The sequence below is a fragment of the Solanum verrucosum genome, unplaced genomic scaffold, assembly GCF_900185275.1.
Source record: "Solanum verrucosum unplaced genomic scaffold, falcon-dt-bn FXZP01000064.1, whole genome shotgun sequence".
NCBI lineage: Eukaryota > Viridiplantae > Streptophyta > Magnoliopsida > Solanales > Solanaceae > Solanum > Solanum verrucosum.
The window spans coordinates 3183923-3206983 of NW_026020144.1; the positions used below are offsets into that span (position 1 = coordinate 3183923).

General features: G+C 35.6%; 3 protein-coding genes across 3 annotated transcripts; 1 reads left to right on the forward strand and 2 right to left on the reverse strand.

Annotated features, from left to right (window-relative positions):
• Positions 1 to 326: 326 nt before the first annotated feature.
• LOC125827627 (uncharacterized) lies at positions 327 to 9000 on the forward strand. The gene is made up of 16 exons (XM_049506934.1): positions 327 to 594; positions 741 to 1004; positions 1099 to 1196; positions 1842 to 2004; positions 2086 to 2196; positions 2948 to 3886; positions 4826 to 4978; positions 5067 to 5166; positions 5252 to 5346; positions 6830 to 7021; positions 7111 to 7167; positions 7248 to 7319; positions 7728 to 7826; positions 8301 to 8432; positions 8540 to 8713; positions 8817 to 9000. The coding sequence occupies exons 1-16, from the start codon at positions 490 to 492 to the stop codon at positions 8985 to 8987; spliced, it is 2925 nt and encodes a 974-aa protein (XP_049362891.1). The 5' UTR covers positions 327 to 489; the 3' UTR covers positions 8988 to 9000.
• A 3604-nt stretch (positions 9001 to 12604) lies between these two features.
• On the reverse strand, positions 12605 to 13017 carry LOC125827622 (ribosomal protein S14, mitochondrial). Its single transcript, XM_049506929.1, has one exon. It carries the CDS (start codon positions 12949 to 12951, stop codon positions 12625 to 12627), a length of 327 nt encoding a protein of 108 aa, XP_049362886.1. The 5' UTR covers positions 12952 to 13017; the 3' UTR covers positions 12605 to 12624.
• A 689-nt stretch (positions 13018 to 13706) lies between these two features.
• Positions 13707 to 15791, reverse strand: LOC125827921 (serpin-ZX-like). Its single transcript, XM_049507252.1, has 2 exons — positions 15387 to 15791; positions 13707 to 14534 (listed from the first exon to the last, which is right to left on the reverse strand). The coding sequence occupies exons 1-2, from the start codon at positions 15789 to 15791 to the stop codon at positions 13707 to 13709; spliced, it is 1233 nt and encodes a 410-aa protein (XP_049363209.1).
• Positions 15792 to 23061: the final 7270 nt, after the last annotated feature.

Here is a 23061-nt window from a genome sequence, read left to right on the forward strand (position 1 = left end):
AGTTTTAATACATAAATAACTCATCTATAATCAACAAGCAAACAATACATAGTCGTTAAGAAAACTCTCTAATTGTAACAAGAACCCCTAGTCGTTAAGAAAATTTTCTCTAATTGTAATGAGAGAGTTGTGATGGAGTAACAAATACTTCTTCATCCATAACACTCTATATAAAATTACCCTTCTCAAGGTATTTTACCCTCAATGTGGGATACTGAAATTTTCAAGGACAAATTCAAATCTAGTCGAGCCCAATAGTGATACCACACTCAATTAGAAGAAGGGAAAAAAAGAAAAACTAAAATTTTGGAAAATTGAGACACTTTCCCCCTTCTATTCTCCTCCTTTTCATTTTACCCTTTGTTTTGAATCAGAAAGCGGGGCAGAATTTTCCTGCAGCATAATGGGAGCAATTTGTAACTTCAGACTGAAATGGATCCATGAAAACATTCACAAATTGTAGTGTTATCAACTGTAGACAACAGAAAAATGGAAGCTCCCCAGAGTTTAATCGGAAAATTATACACTTCATATTCCGACGGGTTACACTTTGCGAAGCCAATTTCCTCCTTACGAACTAACGAATTTGATTTAGTAAGTTCAATTTTTTCATACCCTTTTCATATTACGCTATGAGGATTCGTATAGCCGACTCAGTTTTAGTTGATTCATTCGAATTTGCTGAAAGTTTTCATCTTTAATTTACCCCTTTTCCCCCATTTGTGATTTTTTGTCTTTAGGTGCGAAATGTGCTGCAAATATTACAAGGGTTTTCGAGTACAATGTTGTATTGGGATGAATTAGGGCATCGATTTCGTGTTCGGAGTGGGATATATGTTAGCCATCTTTCGCATACTAGTCTTTATCATGTTCTTAATCAGTTTACCTATGCGGCGACATGTTTAAAGATGGTAGAAAGTAGAATTCAGGAGGTTAAGAAATCTGTGCGTCCTCCACCACCTACTTTGAGGGCATTTTGTTGCTCTATCTCCACTTGGCTAACAGTAAGTTGCTCAACATGTTTGCACTTTTGGGTGTTTGTATGTGTATGCATTGATATAGAAAGAAGACAACTTTTTTCTTCTTTTTATGGAGCAGTGGTTGCGAAATGGTGCGTTGAAAGAGGAGATGAAGGTGGTCGACTCATGTAGTTTAACTACTCCAACGCTCTTGGGATTGTCAAGTTCTTTATCAAGGTTGGTAAATAGAATACAAATGAATTACCTTGTGAAATGAAAGTTTCGAAAAATATAGCATGGTGTAGTTCAGTGATGCTAGTGTGATTAAGCATAATGAAAAGAAAAAGGGTGAAAATGTCTAAATACACCCCTGGCATTTGCGATTTGTCTTAAAAAAGAATAAAGAAAAAGAGGTTATCAAATGAAAGAAGTTATGGAAAGAAGATTGGAAGAATGAAGATTACGTAGTGTACTCGTCATAGAAGTAAATGGAATTTGAGCCAAGGATGATACAGCTAAATTGGTTACTAAGCGAAGATAAGGGGATATGTAGTTGTTTTTTGTTGTGATAGAGGTGTAGTTATGATGAGCTAAATATCATATAAACAAAAGGGTGGCAAGAGGAATTTTTTTCCATCTTTGGGTAGTTACAACTACTAGGAGTTGAAGAGAAAACTCCTAGTACATGTTTTCACGAAACCCCGTTTCCTTTTGAAATGCCAAGGGAGAGTCCAATGGCGCTCCCCTCCCCTTTTGCATGCCTTACCCAAAAGAATTTTAACAGCTCACTTGTTTGACTGGTCTTGCTGACAGTTCTTTTTTCTGTCCTTTCTTAGGGGTTTTTAATAGAAGTTCCTAACAAGATTTATCATGCGATATTAGTTTGTGTGCAGGAGCCGAGTTTTTGTTTCAAGTAGTGCAAGAGGCAATTCCACAAGCTTATGATGAAACTGATTCGCCTATCTCTGCCACAGCTATTGCTGTGCATATTCTTAATTATTTATATAAGAAGCTGACTGAAGTTTGTCTTGTGCAAGGTGGCGAGGTTTGAAACTGCTTTCCTTTATTGGACATATTTGCTGAGTCCTTCATCTTATAATTTATTATCTGGAGTAAATAATTTCAGGAGGATGCTTACAGGATGATATTACATGCATTTGTCAGCACTCTTTTGCCATACATTGAGGGCCTTGATTCATGGCTTTATGAAGGAATTCTGGACGACCCCTTTGAGGAGGTAAGTTTCTATTAATAGTCGTGTTAATGGAATAGTGAAATGATTTCATATAGCTTTCAACATAGATCAGAATAACAGCTTCCAGGAGCACGTTTATATCTGCATGCTTCAACATCATTAGAAAGAAAATGGACACATTTACATTAAACTTGTGAAACTCAGTAATGGCTTGTGATAGTAGATGCCCTGTCATTTTTTATCTGCACACATGTATAAGAGCAAATGGAATGCTGAAGATGTTCATATAATAGCAACTTGCAACTTATAAGAGACTTGTTCCTCATATCCAAACCTCAAATATAAGCTTCTTTTTCTTGTAGCAAAATCTCGTACCCTATTGATCAATGATGAGATATAAAATTTTACTGTTAAACAAGTTTTTTATTTATATGATTGTGATTATCTTAGCCCTGCCCTGAATAGAGGTATGGAAGTGTCTTGTAAGGTTGGAGTAGGATGGCTACCAAGCTATTTAATGCTATATTAAGAAGTGGTAGGATGCTCATTAGTGGAGAAAGAGTATTTTAATTCCCCAATTTATAAGAAAAAACGAGATATTCAAAAGTGTGGACTATCGGGCATTGAACTTATGAGTCACACGATGGAACTCTGGAAAAGAGTGACTTAGGGATATTACAAGACTGACCGAGTGATTTTCATAGTTATGCTTATAGAAAACAGTTCAGCAACACCTATGTTTAGACATTGACATTCTCTAAGACAATCTTATGCATGTATGCTTTTTATGCAGATGTTCTTTCATGCTAACAAACGAATTGCAGTTGAGGAGTCTGAGTTTTGGGAGAAGAGCTATCTGCTGAGATCTGCAAAATTGGATACTGGTCGTGTCACTGATTCTTTGCTTTCAATAAAGCGGACAAACGACGTGAGTAGAAAAGAGCCTAATGATGTGTCTGGTTTGGCCAAAGAAAAAGGGGCAAATGGGAGAGATTTAGATGTGTGTCCTCTGTTTATGAAAGAGATAGCCAGGGATATTATCTCTGCTGGAAAGTCATTGCAGCTTGTACAACATACTCGTATGACATCCTCAGTATCTGCCAGTGGCCGTATTGCTGGGTTAAGCTTGTCAGAGATCTTTTGTGTCACCTTATCAGCTCTTATTGGCTATGGGGATCACATATCTGAATACTTTTTGAAGGAAAAGAAAATTGTTCCATTAGTTAAATCATTTACTGGAAAGCAAAAAGTAGAAAGAAATAACGAGAGCTTCCAAGAGATGACATGCTCAGATAAAGAATGGTGTAAGTTCTTGGTTGATACCATGGCTCAGAAAGGAAAAGCTAATCACATTTCATGTCATGCTCTTGGAGAGGAAGTGGATAGCTTTGTTGTAGAAGGAGATAAGCTAGCTTTTGATGGAAATGATATTCTATCCTTAGGATTCCGTCCTGAAAATCCAGCTATAACTACTAGCCAAAATTTTCTTCATGCAAATAGGGATGCTTGGGGTCCATTGAATTTATCTAGAGAGTTTTTCCTTCCCCCTCTTAATGATGAGGGATTAAGGCAGGCAATATTCAATGGAAGTGCTGGATCATTTGTGGCAACCAAAAGTACAAACTATACCTTCGGTTTTCAGTTTGGTGAATCTGAACGTGATCGATTAAAGGAAGATGTCACTTTTCTGGAGGAGTTGTTCCCCTTTCCAACTCTTCTTCCTCCTTTTCAGGTACTTATATCCTGTAACCTCAGTAGTTATAAAAGCAGAAATTGTTTAACTTGTTTTTGACATGCTTAGCATTACTCACCGCCACTTCCTATGGCGCTGGTAAGAGGTCATTTATCTATGATTTGCTATTTAGCCTAATATTATACCAGGTCATATCATATAAATATGTAGTACTTTACACCTGTAAAAACAACTTTCAAAACAATGGATGTGATAATGTAGTCTAAATTGTAAATCCGTCCAAAAATTTTCTAGTCCAGCCAAGTGTTTTTTTGTTTTTTCACACTCCTACTTTATTATGGTAGAAATTTAGATGTAGTGTTCTTCAGCAAGGGTGGATAACTTATTCTGAGACCAACTGCCCTAATTAACTGATTAAAATTTTATAGTTTCTTCCATAAAGAAAGTCATTTCTAACAGATTGTTACTGCTTATTATTTAATTGTCGAGGTTGAAGTGTGTGCTTAGCATGCCATCAAATTCACCATGACCTTTAAATTACAGCTTTTCTTGAATTTCCAGCATCATCCTCGCCATGCAAGACTTCAACTTAGTGCGTTTTCTGAGTGCAGCATGTAATTGCATAGCTCTCGATCTTCCACCATCCCTCTCTTGCTTCTTCCCTTGGGAATCTGCACAACCTCATTTGGGATATCAATCCATGCGTTAAGCATGGGACATGGGTTATAACAGACATTTCTGTATTATTGAGTGGCTAGAAGTTTCGCTTTTGAAATTTAACATATTCGTTAAATTGTTGAGGACCTTCAGTTGGAAGTGCAGCTCTGTCAAGATTAGGCTTTTCATATGTTTCTTAAGTGAACTTAGTTTAAATAGTTCATATCAATTCTTCTGGCTGGTTATGGCAAGTACTTGTCTTAGTTTAGCTGTTACTCCATTGTTTTAAAAATTTAAAAATTAACATGATTTCTGGAACAGGAGGATGATCATGTATCGGAGGTATTTCCTTTCCAGGAAAATAGCACACTCCCTTCAAGGACCTTAAACTGGATTGGGAGGGTCGAACCAAGGAATACTCCGTTGCCTACGGTTATTCTTCAAGAATGCCTTATTGTCTTCATAAAGAAACAGGTAGTAGCATGTAGTCATCTGAAATACCTTTTTATATTTACATGGTTGAGGCTTAATATGTCCGATTGCCTCTTGTTATATCCTGCAGGCTGATTGTATTGGCAGAAATATTTTGTCAAAATTACTGTCTGAGTGGAGACTGCTAGAAGAGCTGGAAGTGCTGCGTGCTATATACTTGTTAGGCTCAGGTACACATTGCTTTTTGTTAAGCTACTTGTTAGTAGTCAATCATCATTGGCATTCTTTACAGGATTATTATATTGCTTTCTTCAGGTGATCTGCTGCAGCACTTCTTGACAGTGGTCTTCAATAAACTAGACAAAGGAGAAAGTTTGGATGATGATTTTGAATTAAATACGACACTGCAGGTCTGACCACTCAATCCTTTTCCTTGATTCATTAGTTCCCTTCTATCTGTTGGCAGAATTTTCTATGAAGATTCTTCTCTTATGTTGTCAAAGTGAAATCAAGTGGTAATATCATTTTACATGCATAATCAAATATACTAGACAATATTTTGAGACAAACATCAATCAATCAATGAAACATCATTAGATAATTAGTCACTAAGCTACTTGGTAATTAACATAGACTAAGCTGTAATATAGTGGACAATATTTTGAAACAAATTTCAATTAACTACATTACCTTGAAATAAGATAATTTTTAGTTGTACGAGACTACTTGGTAGTTTACATGGATTAAGTTATCTAAAAAGCCTTTACTTCTGTTATTTTAGGCTGGAGAAGCAACAATAGGTGGATGAGTATTTCAATGTAGATGGAGTTTAGACATAGGAACAGAAGGGTTTTAATACTTTAATGAGGTTCTTAGAGGGTAAATTCATGCAACATCCATGAAATAAGTTGGGAGGCTGCGGCGTGTTAAATCGCATTGTTTTGAAATCGCTAGGGGCCTTATTACCTATTTTTGCTTTACAGGGAGATTATATGGAACACTGAAGATCCCTAGGGAGTAATACCCATCATATCATTATTTATGCAAGTGGTTTTCTTTCAATTAAGGGAAAAAGGACAAATATACCCTTGAACTATCGTAAATGGTATGTAGATACCCTCCGTCATACTTTTGGGACATTAGTGCCCCTGCCGTCCAAAAACTAGAGCATATATGCCCTTCACTCTAACGGAAGACCAAATAGGGACACGTGGCACAATCTTATCCGTCGATCCGATATTTAATAAATGTCGGGTCGGTGGATAAAATTATGACACGTGTATGTCCGTTAGTATAAAGGGTATATTTGCTCTAGTTTTTGGACGACAGGGGCACCAATGTCCCAAAAGTATGACGGAGGGTATCTACATACCATTTACGATAGTTCGGGGGTATATTTGTCCTTTTTCCCATCAATTAATTAAGTAATGCAATAAAGCCTTGCCATGTTTATCTTTACCGAACATCCTGTTTTCCACCAGAAAGGCATGTTCCAACATATCAAGACAAGAAGACAGCAGCACTGCTCATACAAAAGAAAAGGAAAGAATGTTATTTGTGTTAAACAGGAAAAAAAAAACTATGTTGTGCGAGCTGACTATTCCAAAATAGAAAAAAGGAAGAACTGTGTGAGTAGGACTGAGTGACCTCTATATAATAGCTGAAAAGGAGGATAAAAGATTTCGTAGACCATTTGCTTTATACTAATGAGCAGGGGTTGAACAAAAACTACTGCAGCCTTTGACGTCTGTAGAATCCAATTGTTGGAGGTGTTTCCCTCTCCTATTCGTCCTAGTTGTTATCTGCTACTGACTTCTCTAATTTCAGTTCTTTGTGTCTGCAAGTGAGGAAGCTCCTATCCTATGTTTTACTTAACCTTTGTTTATAATTCAGGAATCAATCCGATACTCTGCTGATGCCGCACTATTAAGCACCCCCGATTCATTAGTTGTATCTGTAACAAGAAATAATGCCACTATTGAGGATGACCAGCGTGGTATGCCTCTTCCAACTTCGACGCCTCGCAAGAGTCGAGGGCAAAATTTTGGCATTGATGGTCTGGATTCACTCATGTTTACATACAAGGTATGCTACTTGTTTTCTGGTGCTTTAGGCTGTCTGATCTTTGGTGTCTTACAACCTCGTCATATTGTAATAATGTTGAAATGTAACAGGTTCCTTGGCCCCTTGAGCTTATTGCTAATACAGAAGCAATAAAGAAGTATAATCAGGTAGCCAATGGACTACTGTAGTTACCCTTAAGGTGCAATCGATTTGAATGCTCTTCTAAGTAGTTTGTCGTCTTCTTTAGGTTATGAGGTTCTTACTGAAGGTCAGACGTGCAAAATTTGTTCTTGATAAAGCTCGGAGGTGGATGTGGAAGGTTTGCTCTATGTTATCTTATTTTGGTTAATTTGGATCCCAAATAACAATTGCTAGCTATTTCAATAACAATTATGTTTAGTATCCGACATTGGTTGACGGATGCACTATTTGTCTGCTTGTATGATCTTGGACAACCCTCACCTCATGAACTAGCTTTTGGAGTTGAGTTACCCCCAAGGTATGGGGGTGTTAAAAGTGCTCGACATTAATTAAAAGATGGGATGTTTGTCTACTTATATGGTCTTGGACAATGCTCACCTCATTAACTACCCTTTTGGGATTGAATTAAACCCAAGGTCCATTTTCTTCAAGAATGGTGTACTTTATGGCTTCTAACCAATTCATTTACTTGCTCTTATTAAAATGTCAAGTCTAGTTACTTAATTATAGCAACTTTTTCTTTCAGGACAGAAGTTCAGCATCTATTAACCGCAAGCATCATTGGTTACTGGAACAAAAACTGCTACATTTTGTGGATGCCTTCCACCACTATGTGATGGACAGGGTATTCATTCTCTCTTTGATAGTAATTTTTTGGTGGAATTTCTGCCACATTTGGGATACATTTTGGACTCATGAATCCTGCCTTTTTAATAATCCTGCCACTTGATTTGTGAAGAAATTTGTGTATAGGGCACCAGTATTGATGGAAAATTATTGAAACATGGTGATTTTGTTTCTGGAAAGAAGAAATTTATAGGTTGCCTTTATATTCTTGTCTGTTTTCATAAATAATTACTACGATCACATATGTTACTGCATTTCTACTTTGTGTATTGTTAGCGGGGCTTAGACCCCTATTATAAGGTAAATGCAATTTCTAACATAAATCGTGATTTCACAAGCTCATAGAAATAGGAAAAAGTTGTCTGTTCAATATCTGCACTCGACTGTTATAACATTAAATACAGTAGTAGATTGGCCTTTGCAATCAATTGTTGCTACATTTTAACACTGTGAAGTGTTTCCTACCATGTAGGTGTATCACAGTGCATGGGGTGAACTCTGTGAAGGTTTGGCTGCAGCAAGATCATTGGATGAAGTCATCGAAATACACGAGGCTTACTTGATGTCTATTCAAAGGCAGTGCTTTGCTGTTCCAGAAAAACTGGTATTTTCACATGGATGCACTATTTATTTGTTTTCCCCCCTTCCTAAATTATGGAAATGAAGAATCAAGCCATGAGAGGTTAACCGAAAACAATTTCCTTTTCCCAGTGGGCATTGATTGCTAGCCGTATCAACAGTATTCTTGGATTAGCTCTCGATTTCTATTCAGTACAGCAGACTCTTAGCAGTGGAGGGGCAGTTTCAGCTATCAAGGCAAGGTGTGAAATGGAAATCAATAGGATAGAGAAACAGTTTGATGACTGCATAGCTTTCCTCGTGAGGGTAAGCTCTTTTTTCTCCCTTGTTTTGATTCTAATCCGAATGTTATAACTACTTCAATATCGCAGACTTGATTGGTTCTTAATATCATTTTGCAAAATTTCAGATTCTATCTTTCAAGCTCAACGTGGGACAGTTTCCACATTTGGCAGATCTGGTTACCAGAATCAATTACAACCATTTCTACATGTCACATAATGGAAGTTTGATAAATGCACCTGGCTCTAATGCTGTTCCTTCCAAATCAGGAAAGTTGTTTGCAGGCCAAAGAGATTGAAAGATAACTTGAAGGGATAATGTTTTTCGTTTTTTCTTTTTCGATGTACATCATTTATAGTATAGAGCCTCTTCTTGCATTTATCAATTGAGAGAATATTCTACTGGTTGGGATGAAGAACCTGTACTATACTAGTCTGTATTTCATAATCTTAAGGATCAAGCAATTGCAGGGTAGCTGTTTGAGAATACTGTTATCTGTTGCAGTTTTATATTAGTAGTTAGTACATATAAAGGACTTCCCTTTTTTCTTCTTGATAACCAAAAAATCTATGATGCCAATGTTGCAAGGTTTGAAACTCGATGGATTACATGTCTCTCTATCCTTATCCACTTAAATATCAAGCTTTTCTCTGGCAAAGATTCGAATGTCATGTGCACTATCTGGACAGATGCATGCAAATCCCTGATAAGCAGTTCATAGCTGGAAATTGAGTACACAGACTAATCATTCAGGTCTTCTCATATAATCAAAAGTTTCAAGACAGTGAAGTTTTAAATAAGGTTCTATCAAAGCAGATTAAGAACATCCAGAAATCTTGAGGCAAAAATGAAGAAAAATATATTGGCATGGCGAAAACCCCCGGATGTGGGATGAGCTAGAGATTGTAACATGACAATTTATTTGAAAAAAGCCGAGACAACTCCTGAAATAGAAAACCTTTCCCCACAGTAAACTCTAGTATATGAGATCCACTAGCAGCGATCTGGTAGGCTCCTAATTCTTGAAAAGAAGAAAACCTGTGGTAACAACATGAACATCATCATGTTATAATATAAAATGATCAATCTTGTCAAAGAAAGAATTTGTTAAGGAAAAGATTGTTCAAATAAAGTACGCCTCAGAAGAAGGAACATCATATTTTAAAGGTATTGCAACAAACAAGAAGATGTAGCAGAGCTGAAAGTGTCAATTGCAAGAGGAGGGCAAAGTAAAAGAAGACAATAGAGAAAGCCAAGGACGCTTGCAGCTACCACGGTCATAGGCACTCCGCTCGTTAGTAAGCCCCTTTAGAGAAAGGGGTGAGCCAGGAACTTATTTATGACTCTTGGTAGCAACACATGACATCTCCCACCTAACCTTAATTTTATTAATTGTATGATTCGTGTCTAATCAGCGACAACAAAAACATACACAATGTAGGTTCCACTTACACAAAGTAGGGTTTGGGAGGGAGTGTACGCGGATCTTACTCCTACCTCAGAGGTAGTAGTGTCTGATCCCTATGGCAAATAAGCTTCCTTTTTAAAAATAAATAACTAATCCACCATAGGTGCTCTTTTAAGCCTATGTAAGACAGGGAATGAAGGGACTAGCAGGAGGCCGAAAAGCCATATTGCGCTAGCAATTTAGCGCAACAACTTAGTATTTTGTTGATGTGAATAATTCAAACAACCATGCAGTTTCAAACTTCTTTTAAAATGTAAACTCGTCCTCATCACAAATATATGAAACCCCTAGATAATTGCAATCTCATTCAACGTCAATAAATAAAATCATCCCCAAGGCTCTCAATGTTCTGTATTCTAAATCTTGGAAACCCAGCCCCATTTCAGTAAATGAGATTAGGATGCTAAGGCTTTCTTTCATTAACATTCAGTGAAGGTGCATAGCAATATAAATCCATGTTCTCATGGTGATAAGTATGTAGAAGTAACAGCAAAAGGCTTAATCTTATTCTGGGCTGCAACATTGGCTCATTTCCTTCCACTTATTTGGGTCTTCCTTTGGGTGCTCAGCATAAATCCACTGAAATTTGGACAGGGGTTATTGGAAAGTTTGAGAAGAGGTTGGCAACATGGAAAATGCAATACCTCTCCTTTGGTGGTAGAGTAACACTTATCAATAGTGTTCTAGACAGTTTACCTACTTATTACATGGCCTTGCTCCCAATGCCAAGTGAGGTTATAGAACAGATTGACAAGATAAGAAGGGACTTCCTCTGGAAAGGCAATAGGGAGAAACACAAATTTCATCTCATCAAATGGGAGAAGGTCACACAACCAAAATACCAAGGAGGTCTTGGCATTAAGAACCTTGCAGCCCACAACAAAAGTATGATGATGAAGTGGCTTTGGAGATACAACATGGAAGACGCAGGGCTCTGGAAAGAGGTCATCATAGCTAAGCATGGAAGGCTGAATCAATGGTGCTCAAATATTACTACACTTCCTTACGGAGTGGGACTGTGGAAGAGTATTAGGATGTTGTGGGATACATTTGATCAGAATGCTTACTTTGAATTGGGCAATGGTGTACTCCTAAAATTTTGGACAGACAAATGGCTTGGAAATACCACTCTTCAGAAGGATTTCCCAGATCTGTTTAGAATTGCTCAAGATCCCAATTCTATTATTGCTGCTAATAGAGAAGGGATCAATTGGGATATAAGATTTAGAAGAAATATGCACGATTGGGAAGTGAATGATCTGGTAGACCTTTTTGCTAGACTACAACATTGTCACATTAATCTCCAGGCAGCTGATAGGCTCAAATGGGGACACCAGAAAGGAGTTTATACCGTCAAGGAAGGGTATCAACAGTTGTGCTCTAGAAACCCCGTGATAGGTAACTGGCCCTGGAAACTCATTTGGAGGACCAAGCTACCACCTAAGGTAGTTTTTTTTACCTGGATAGCTTTATATGAGGCATGACTCACCCAAGACAACATAAAGAAAAGAAAAATCCAATTCCCAAACAGATGCTATATGTGCAAAAAAGAGGCTGAAACCCCCAGACAACTTCTTCTTCATTGTGAGGTGGCCTCAGAATTATGGAGCATGTTTTTTTGTCTCTCTGGCATCAATTGGACCACACCCCTCACTGTTAAGGATGCATATGAGAGTTGGAGTCTATGGAAAGTTGACAAAGCCATCAAGAAGATCTTGATTATGATACCTGCTTGTATTTTTTGGTGTATTTGGTTAGAGAGGAACAAGAGATGTTTTGATGGAGAGTCAACTGTTTTAGGCATTTTGAAGACTAGGTGCACTGAAAATTTGTTTAGTTGGACCAACTTGTATCCTGCTGTTAATGCAGAACAACTTCAGGATTTTACTAACTCATTAGCTCTGGCTTAGATAGTTTGTATAGTTAGTTAGAGATTTTTTTTGTAAGCTCAAATGCCATATCTTGTAAATTATGCATCTTCTTGATGTTGTTATTAATACCACTTATCTTATAAAAAAAAAGGCTTAATCTTTTTCAGTGAACACTAATTGCCACTAGGCTAGCTCCATTGGTAGTACAGCAAAAGGCTTAATCTGTGTCCTCTTCATTGTATGCATTTCCATTTTTGTATCTATTTCATTTCATTCTGAACATATAATTTCATGTAGATGAAGTAAATACTAAAAAAGTTGCTACAATAGTTCTGATTCACTACCCTTGCCCTATGAAGAAATAAAATATGTCATCCTACTAAAACAGGATTTCAACAAGAAGATTAATTCTCAGTGAAACATTTCAACAAACACCTTTTGCTCAAAGTCAGCGATAACACTGGCTGAACCACACAGAGCCCAGATGCAGAATTCAAATTCAAACAAGTTTTTTGCACAAAATTAACACAGGCACAATCAAAGCGAAAAAAAAAACAACAACCCAATCACCAAAATTTACCTGGGTATTGTATTGTCTACCAAGAAGCTTTCTTTACACCCTGCAAAGCACCACGGGCAGCCAAACCACGAAAAACAATACGAGACATTCGAAACTTTTCATAAACTGCACGAGGTCGACCAGTAAAAATGCACCGATTTCTGATTCGCGTAAAGGAACTATTTCTGGGCAACTTGGCAAGCTTGTACTGATGAGCTTCTCGCATTTCAGGAGGAAGTTGAGGATCTTGAACAAAAGCTTTATACAACTTTCGCCTCAATTCATACTTAGCAGACAACAATCTACGTTTGTTATCTTGAATATTTCTCGTGAATTTCTTCCCCAAAGCCACCATTGAATTCATCTTTGCTCTCTCAGTTGATCGATTTGCTGTACAACTCCCAGATTTCAGCTTTTTCCGATCAATGGGTAATACACTATTAGGGCTTCACCTACAGCCCTTTTCGAGCTATAGGCCCAGAAGAAGAAAAAAAAAGTAACAGGCCTAATAGGCCTAAGGAGGAGAGTAATATTAAGCCCAATATTAGTTACAAGACCAAAAATGGAATTTCCATATAATATAAAGTTAAACCAACTATTATGCATTTTTTATTTTGAATTTTTTGTACTTTTAGAAATGCATTTTTATACTTCCATTGGACGATTGTAACAGCCCAATTCACTAATTGATGTTGTCCACTTCGTATCTAGGTCTGCACGCTTTAAAACATGTAATTAGGATTGGAGACTTTCTTACTTAAATATTGAGCATCTCTCATATGGAATTTTAGCAACTAGGTTGTTACGATTAAGGTTTGCTTGACAATCGATAGGACGATACCAAAGGATTAGTTTATATATATATATATATTAGACGTTGAACCTTCACGTAGAAGTTACAAGCATTTTTAAATATACATATATCAAGAGCAACTAGCAAGTCAGAAATTTGTTGTACTTACCTCAAACAAAACAATTCAATTTTCCAAGCTAAACATGCTTCAAATTCTAAGTAGAACCTCTGATTCTTTCAGACTAATAAGGAAAACATAAACTATCAAAGTTCTTAAACAAATAGCAAATTTCGAAAACAAGTCCTCTCATGCCTCTTTTTCGTCCTTAACAATCATCTGAATCACTTGATGAATTAGTATCTGAATTACAATTTGATGGATTTAGTACAGCTCCAGTGAAAAGTACCAATCTTGAAACCTCTTCCCTTACCATGAACAAGAAAGGGTGATCTGCTACAAATCTTGGCCTAGGGGCTTCATACATCGAACATCCCATGTCATCATCGGACACCACAGTAACAACTGCTGCCTCAGTACCCTTCTCGTTTACTTCGATAAATGCTTTTTGTATTATCCTGTTGACAAAGAATGGCCCCTCAGGTTTCACAATCTCTGTGAGCTCCATGCACTTGTCATCAAAAGGCAGAGTCAATCCCATTTCCCTCATTGTTCTTATAACTTGTTTCATCGCAGTGTATGTGAATTTAAACTTTGGGATGTAGAATGCATCAAGTGATACAGAACAAAGGTTGAAATTTTGGGTAAAGAATTTTGGATCAGAATTCACTTTTTCCAATAAGCTAGGCAATCCATTCTTTTCATTTGGAAGGAAGATAAGCATAGAGAAGTCTTTGTTATCGACATTTTTTCCAATTTCATATGGAATTTTAGCAACTTGATAGCCTTCAAATGATCCATAGGTGAAATTGTCGCAGCCAGTCATGAAGGGAACTGAAATCTTGTCACCATTGAGTAGGTAAAAGTCTCTGTCTATAGTGCATTCTTCATCAAAATCCCACGTACCTTTAAAATAGAGGGCGTTCGCTAAAAGGACCTTTGTATCATCTGTAATGTACTTTGGCTTTAGAATATCTTTGATAAGGCCTCTTGATGCAGTCTCTGCCCAGATGTTAACATCTTCTGCCACCTCTTCCTGCACAATAATGAAAGTCAATTATTTATGGAATTCATCAACATTGTACACTAATTAATAGCTTGCAGACAAGGGGAAACTATGGCATATTGATCCTGCAATTTGTCAGAAAACCGTGTGGAATTAGGTCGCTCGAATTCCAGCAGAGCCTATAAGTTTATATCCTGAATACGCCTCTGTCTCTAGAGTCACAAATGAAAACAAGGAATAACAAAAGTGACATTTTTAATTCAGTGCTTCTAAAATTTGGTTCACTTGTGTCAAGAACAGCAATAAAAATAATATTTTCACATTTCTTCAAATCTCAGAAATGTTTGACATTATAACAGCAAGTTAAAAAATTAAAATTAATAAGCAACTTCCTGACATCTTTTTTCTGTAAACAAATATCTCAAAAAATATACAAATATAACGACAACAACTAACATATCCCGTGTAACTCCATTACACTTTGTTCGAATGGTTGTTACGTATTGTTTCATAATGAATAGTATCGTATTATATTGTAATTTGTTGTATTCTATCATACTATATTGTTTTAATGAATAAAATATTTGGATAGATTCTATGTTCTTGGTAAATGATAAAATAAAACTCTTATAAAATATAGAAAGAAACATTAAGATAATAACATGATCACACCAAATTGATACGATACAATAAAATTGAAGTAACACCTACAATATGATACAATGCGTGACAACCATCCAAGCCAGGTGTTAGTGGGTTCTAAAAAGAGTAGAGTGTACGTAAATATGATATGAAAAAGGAAATACAACAATAAAGAAAACACAACAAGTAATAAGACAAACAATACAAAGCAATCAGGATGAAATTAAACAGAACACTTACCCTGAGTTCAAAATCAACTATTTTAGGCTCAATTTTATAGAGAGTAGTGGCTAAATGTTTGAAAGAGTCTCTGATTTCATGTGTATGAGCGACCCACATTCCATTAAGAAAACTCAAATCAGGGCCACCATTACTATTACTCTCAATAACAGTGGCCATATTTAAGAACTTGGAATTTAAATCGTCAAGGTCACGATCACCGAGAAATCGAAGCATCTGATCCAATGTATCTCCCCTTGCTCCGACGGCCGTCATGTTCAGTGCGGCGTGGAAAGATAATGGAGAGAGCAGTATGTTAGTATTCGAATTTTTGGTTTTTTTAAGCTCTTTTTGAATCTCTTTTTGAATAATTCGACTTGTAACTTGTGGGCAATAATCAATTTTCTCTTCTTTTCGTTTCGCCATGGATTTGTTGATCGGTAGGAAGAAAGTTGAAAGTTATAATGAAAACCCTAGTTCCTGCTGATTTCCCTATAAATATTAGAAAAAATTACTAGAATACACACGCTTGCCAAGTTAACATATTCTCAATATTTCCCTACTATTTTAAAAAAATACTAAAATTCCTATTGTTCCCACAAAACTAAACCACCGAATACTAGAGCCGTCAATATGGGCTAGGCCCATTAGGCCGGTCTGGCCTAACCCGGGATTTGATAGGGCTGGGCTAAGATTTTTGGGGCCCATTTAAGAAAAGGGCTTTTTAGCCCGGCCTGAATAAGCCTGCTGATTTGTGGGGCTTGAGAAATATAGGTAGGGCCGGCCCGTGGGCCAAATAAAAATAATTTTAAAAATATAATATAATATTAAAATTTAAAATTAAAGAGAGTCCAAACTCAAAATCTATTTAATATTTAACTAATTGAAACCGCATATAAATTGCAAATGAAAATAAAGATGTTAAGACAACCTTGCCACAAACTGATTCAGATATGCTTGATGAAGATGATCATGAAGTGTTGGATATATGCCATAGATTTCATGATGTGTTAGATATGCCATAAGTTTCATGATTGTTTTTAAGGAGTTTATTTTTTAACTTTTTTATGGTTGGAATATTGTCACATTTTTTGTGTTTTAATGTGACAAAACAATTATGTTAATATTTTTATTTAGATATTTATACTTTTATTTGAAAAACCTTAATAAATATTTTAAAGATAATTTTATTTGTGGATTTGATTAACAAGTAGTAACATTAACACCATGTAATATTGTTTTGTCTATATTTATGATAATATTTTTAAATTATAATTTATAATTTATTTTAATAATTATAAAAAATATATAATTTTAAAAAAAGTGGGCTGGCCCAGCAAGCCTGTAGCCCACGTACTTGTGGGCTGGGCCGATCGTTTTCTGGCCCACACCAAAAATGGGCTAGCCCGGCCTGACCCGTAAAATGTCAAAGCCTGTATGGGTTAGCACGGATGGGGTGGGCTAGCCCATATTGACAGCTCTACCGAATACATTATTCTTGAAGAAGTCTAAATCTTACTTTCCCACCCATAAATTTACTCCAATAATTTCTCCTCAAATTTTCCCACAACCCACGATTTCCTCTCCAAAAATTTTCCCCCATTATTCTCAACAGATTCATTACTCCAATTTTGAATTTCAAACTAATTTTCTCTCCATTCAACTAATTTCAGAGTTTGAAATAAGTAGTCTCTTCATCTTCAACTTTTTTTTTTCATTTTTTCTTATACTTTATGGATCATCCGTCTTTTAGTATTGGGACCCAAATAGTCACAGCTAACACTAATCAAATCTCTTATTATGAAGATCCTCTCTAATAGGTTGCATGATCCTATAAAAATGGCTAAGCAAAGTTCTAAGAAGTCAAAACCTAAAAAGGAGGCACATGGAAAAACACCTAAGAAAAGGGGTAGAAAGGTTGCCCCGGCCATATCCAGATATGCCTTACCAACGGTATGTATTTTACTATTTTTTTTTATTTTTCTGTAATTTTATGTATTCACATGTTACTATTGAATCCATAACATTCGTTTGAGGTGGAATTTGTTCAAGATATTAAGTAACAAGAAAACGACAATCTGTAACTATTGAATCAATTTTTCTTTACTTACACATTTGATCTGTTTTTATAATGTATCTTCTTCTTTTATGTAGTGACTGCGATATATTTTTGTTGTTTTTGTTGAATTTCTGAGCGGTGAAATCAACATCCCATCTAATGATTTTCGAAGTCACTATCTTTGCACTAGATATGCAACACTGTTATGAAAGTATGGTCTCAACAAGGCCAAGATAGAATATGTTAGCGAGAATGATGATCCTATAAGGCCGAAGAGTGACTACACTCCACCAATAGAAGATGATCTTGTTAATGTAGAATAGATTTTTATATATCGATTCACCGACAGTTGTTGATGATATTGTTTTTAAGATACATTAATTAGTGTTTTTGAGTATTTCTTCCCGTTTGAAGATACTACTTCTAAATGTGAAGAGTTTTTATGTTGAAAATTATTTATTTCGCTTTTCATTTTGTTTTCAATATACTTAATACCTTGTTAAATTTTGTCTCTTATAAGTATACTAGAGGGTATAGCACGGGCCTAACATAGAAAATTCGTTTTGTATAAATAATAATAGACTGTCTGTAAAAATTATTCATTCAATTATAAATCACAATTTCAAGGGGAAAAAAGAGGGCACGAAGTTATTAGGAATATTCTCTGCTTTTGAAATCTACTATATATGAACTTCTGGACTATTCAATATGTCAGTGAGTATCAACTCTTCAGATCTTTGTACATGTGAACTTTTTAGTGCAGACATTACTACTTGTTCCTGCAAATTATCGTAATGTGCACATATCGAAGATTAGCAAGATTAGTACACCATTCATTACCTAAAATGCAGATAATGCTACAACAGAAAGATTATTAAATAACATACCTTGAGGAGAATTTGAGTAGGCAGTTTCTTTGATTTTCATGGATACTACTACTCTATTGGAGATCAATTTCATTCATCATCTTCGTTGCTCTTGAGCTATTTTAAATTCATAGGAACTATAAATCTATTAGTTGTTTGGTTCAGTGAATCTATGTAATAGACCGAGAGAGAGAGAATATAATAGGCTATCAGATCTATACCTTACTAATAAATGATTTTAGTGCGTTATTTCTAACTGGACATACTCGAGTAAAGACTCGTTCTGGAATCACTCTTACATCTCGAAAGATGTTTGATAATCTACAAAGAGGAAAAATGACAATGCAAACAAAAAAACAAATTAATCAATCCTAAAGGTTAGCTTAAAATTGTTGATGAATCCAACCATTCTAGCCTTGTTTTCATAAAAGCAATATCAAAACTATTACTTCAAAGCTAAAGAGAAGATACCATCTCACCCAAACCTTCAATAACTTCAGGGACCAACATCAGAATTCTATGCCTAACATGAACATTACAGATAGCAATCTGCAAAATGCAGCAGCAATCTATATGAATATGGAAAAAAGTTTTGCGACGAATACTATTCTTATCAATTCTCATCTTGTACATAAGACTTTGAAAGACAATATGGTAATTGCTAATTGGTACTCCTTAAATATACCTTCAGTCCAGAAGGAGCCAGAACATCGAGATCTTTTATAGGCTTGTACTCCATCCCAAACACTCAGACACTTCTTTATTCCAGCAGCTGTTTTTTGATACCTATCTCGAAGAGGACAACTGATATTGACAATCTCATCTACCTTGAGGGAGAAAGGGATGAAACACTCGAATAGTCAGAGTCACATTAAATGTATAGGTTGACCAAATTTAAGGAAGTTTCTGTTTACCAAAAAATTGAGTTACAATTTTTGCATGAAGTAAGTAAATCATAGTATTTCTAATTACTGGTCCTTATCCTCGTCAAGTCATGTAGTCATTTTTCAAGTTTAAAATGTAATAGTCGAAAATCTTTTTATTTGTTGTCGTGACCAACAAAAAGAGAAGGTGCTACTATCAGTACTATCAAGAACAAAGGATCACGAAAAGCCATATGAGGTTCCCTTTTTATGGTTAATAAGAAACTCGAAAGCTATCTTGTCAAATATGCACCATCGAGTGATAGAAACTTCAAATTTGAGAAGAAATTGAGACAAAATAGTAATGAGTACACATATATGCAAAATGAATTAAAGGAAGAGCGCCAAAAGCTCACAAGATTTCTGGTGAGCTTCCAATTTCCAAACCAAAAACACATAATATACATATCAATCAACTTAATTTTGGTTCTTATTCAATTAAGAAAGAACTGATCCAGTTAACTGGTTGTTGTCCAGTTCCAAGTACGTGAAACTTTTCCAAAGGAAGCAGATGGAAATGACCCGTTCAAAGCATTTTGCCCAAATAAAAATGAAATGAAAGGAATAGAAGATGCTTGGAATATCAATTACCTACCAATCTTTAAAAGCCAACTACCATTTTGCCCAAATTAAAATGTTTTTGGATAGTTGGGTTTATTCATATTTGATTCTTTTATAACAGTAAATACCAAACCTCACCAGACAGAAATAATATCAAATTCGAGTATGTTATAAATCAGGGAAACATACTTGTGTGAAGGAAGTGTGAATTCCAGCCCAATCCCAAAGTTACGTCCAGATGTACTACCTCCCCAGCCAGACATACCATAGCCACCTTTCATTCCTGGTGATCTTCAATCACCTCTACCACGTCCAGTAACAGGACCTACATTGACGACGGGGGAATTCCAAGCTATGAGTTGCAGCAGGCCCCAAATACTACATGATACAAGAAAAATAGAGAAGAAATTTATGTCAGCTGTCAAAATAATGTAACAGGGACAACTATCAGGACTAAATGGCAAAATAGAAAAGAATCCAGAACAGAAATATATAGAAAATCTTTTTTAAAACTGTTAAAGTGAAAAATATATAGTAAATCTTCCAATCATCTGACAAGAAACAAAGAATAAAATTGAAACCATTCCCACAATGATCTAATGAAATGAATTGTGACAAAAAGCAAAGAAAATCATAGAGTATAAACAAGGAGACCAATATTCTCAACAGTGAAGAGATCACCATTGGGCAACATCATCACATATTCTCCAAACAAACTATAATCATACAGCAGTCACCCAAGAGAAAGAGGAGAATGATTTTTTCCTTGTAATGTGTTCAATTCTTGAAAAAGGACCCATAATGATAGATATTCCATATACATTATCTATTTCATTAACAATGGATAATCAAAAGATCAATGTGTATTAGGTTCGCAGAGTCGGGTTTCTCGTTTACCCTCTCAAGTACAACTTGTATTGATGCAAGGATTGATATATATAACGTATAGGCTAGAGATGGCACACACTTACATCACTCAATCTCACCAAGTTTGGCCTAATGAAAAAACTTTGCAACAATTGGGATATAGATGTGTTTTTAAGTTCGTTCCTTTGAGCTCATTGTCTGCTCGCCTTGTTTACATATCATAAATTAAAATGAAAGTTTTCAACGCTAAATGCATATATTCTGAGAAATACATGGCAAATGGATATGAATTACTCAAAGTATCAATTCGGCAGAAACACCTTTACACTGCAAAATCTATGTACTGTGGAAAAGAAATCAAGAAGCTAAAAAATTTAAAATTTCTGCCTAAAGTGTTGCAATTAGTTGGCGTCAACTCTATTCCAAAAGACACAAATATGATAAATAGCAACAAAAGATAGCAGTGGCGTAAATATTGCAACAACTAATCAGAGAATCGATAAAGAGTATACAATCGAACACTATTTCTACTATCACCAAGTAAAGAGAAAATGTGAAATTTTAAAGACAACAGCACTTCAAATCCAACAGGCCACTCTTACACTCGACTTAGCCAACTGGGACTTGACAGAAGGCAAAATATCATAAGAAACCTAAAATTCAAAAGAAAAACCCGAACTAACTATTTGAAACAAAGAGCAAGAGTGAGATATAACTTAAAAGGAATAATTTAGACATAACATATAATCACAATGATGCTGACAGTAGAAAAATTAGTATTGAGATGTTATTTAAGAAATTCTGGCTGAGTATAGAATATTTGGACTAAGACAGAAGTGACCAAAGTACAATAGAATTTTGTATATGTAAGCTCCTTGAAGACGATCCAAAATATTATGTATCGAGTGGAACTTCCTAACTGATTTGCACACTTGCCCATGAGAATTCAAATATAGACAACACAAAGTACAACTACTTTGATGAAGATGTCAAAAACTAAAAAATAGAAAAATACTACTTGGTGGCAGTAGACAGTCTAAGCATAGCATTTGAGAATAGAAATGTATCAGCATTTTAATTTCACTTCATTCGTCAAAATATATAGCTGAATGAAGTTCACATTTGGATCCGACAGAAGCGACCAAATATTCACTTAGAACAACACAATCAAGAGACTTATTTAGAGTAGCCCCACCAACACGGAAAGTAGGACTATTTTCCTTTTCAAGCATTTACAACAAACTTCTATGTCAATAACCGACATCAGCTGCTAGTTGTAGGAAGAGAGTAAAGAGAGAAAATGAGAAAAAGAAACTCTGATGTATCATTATGAAGTAAAACTTTCATACCATCAATTCGAAGCTAATATCTGTTATAAAATTGTGCATCTTAACAATATTTCTCCAATAAAGTTGAACACACCTAATACCGCAACTGATGTTCACGTCTAGTATGCATAAATTGGCCCATATAAGGCAAACTTGATTTCACATTCTAGAATAGACTCAGTAAAACAAAGCAGAAATTCTTCATACAATCAACTGATATTTGAACTGAAGATAACGAAGCAAATCAAAGGTATGACAGTGGAAAAAAAGAGACAAGAAACAGAAACGCAGAAAAGAAGGTGGAATAACTTACCAGTTTAAATTTTGAAAAGATCTGAGTTGCATGAGACACATGCAAATTTAGAGTTGAAAGAGGTTGCTTAAAATGAGCGTTTTGAGAATACAGTATATGTAATTTGTGATGCACAATACATACAGCTACAAATCACTTTGTTTGATGTTCCTTTTCTGATAGCCCTTTTTTTACTCTTTCTTTGTCAAGTAGGATCAATGTTGGAATTGTGCTCCATAGTGTCAATGTTTGTGTTGCATCTGTGAAATATATTCTATTGGATCCAAAATTAGTGAAATAAGTTGGGAATAGAAGATTGAATTGTATTTGCAAAAGTGAAGCAACATAATCTTTTATTATATAGTACTAACCTGCGTGTCAGTTCTCTTTCTTCTTCTGCAATAGAAATGACTTGTCGGTGCACAAGATTCACGATAAAAGCGGTGAATGACCCTGCGAAGTTGGCCGACACATTGCTTAAAAGCACATTTTTGTTTGTTTTTGCCCTATTATGACAACAGAAAAATTGTTAGCTATGTTTTTATGGCACGCTAAAGCTAGAAATGTAGAGTAAGAAGTTAATACCAACTGATCAACAGTAATGCCTGAGAATAAGTAGGATTTATGCGTATTGTGGAGTTGAATCTAGTTTCTAAGGATAAACTTGTACATACGAAATGATCGTGTAATAGTAGTGTAAAAGGGTGAGGTTTCAGTAAAACAATGTAATACACGCATACCTTGATAACCAGAGACTCCAATGTTCCTTCCAAGGATTACAGGGAAGTCTTTACCATTTT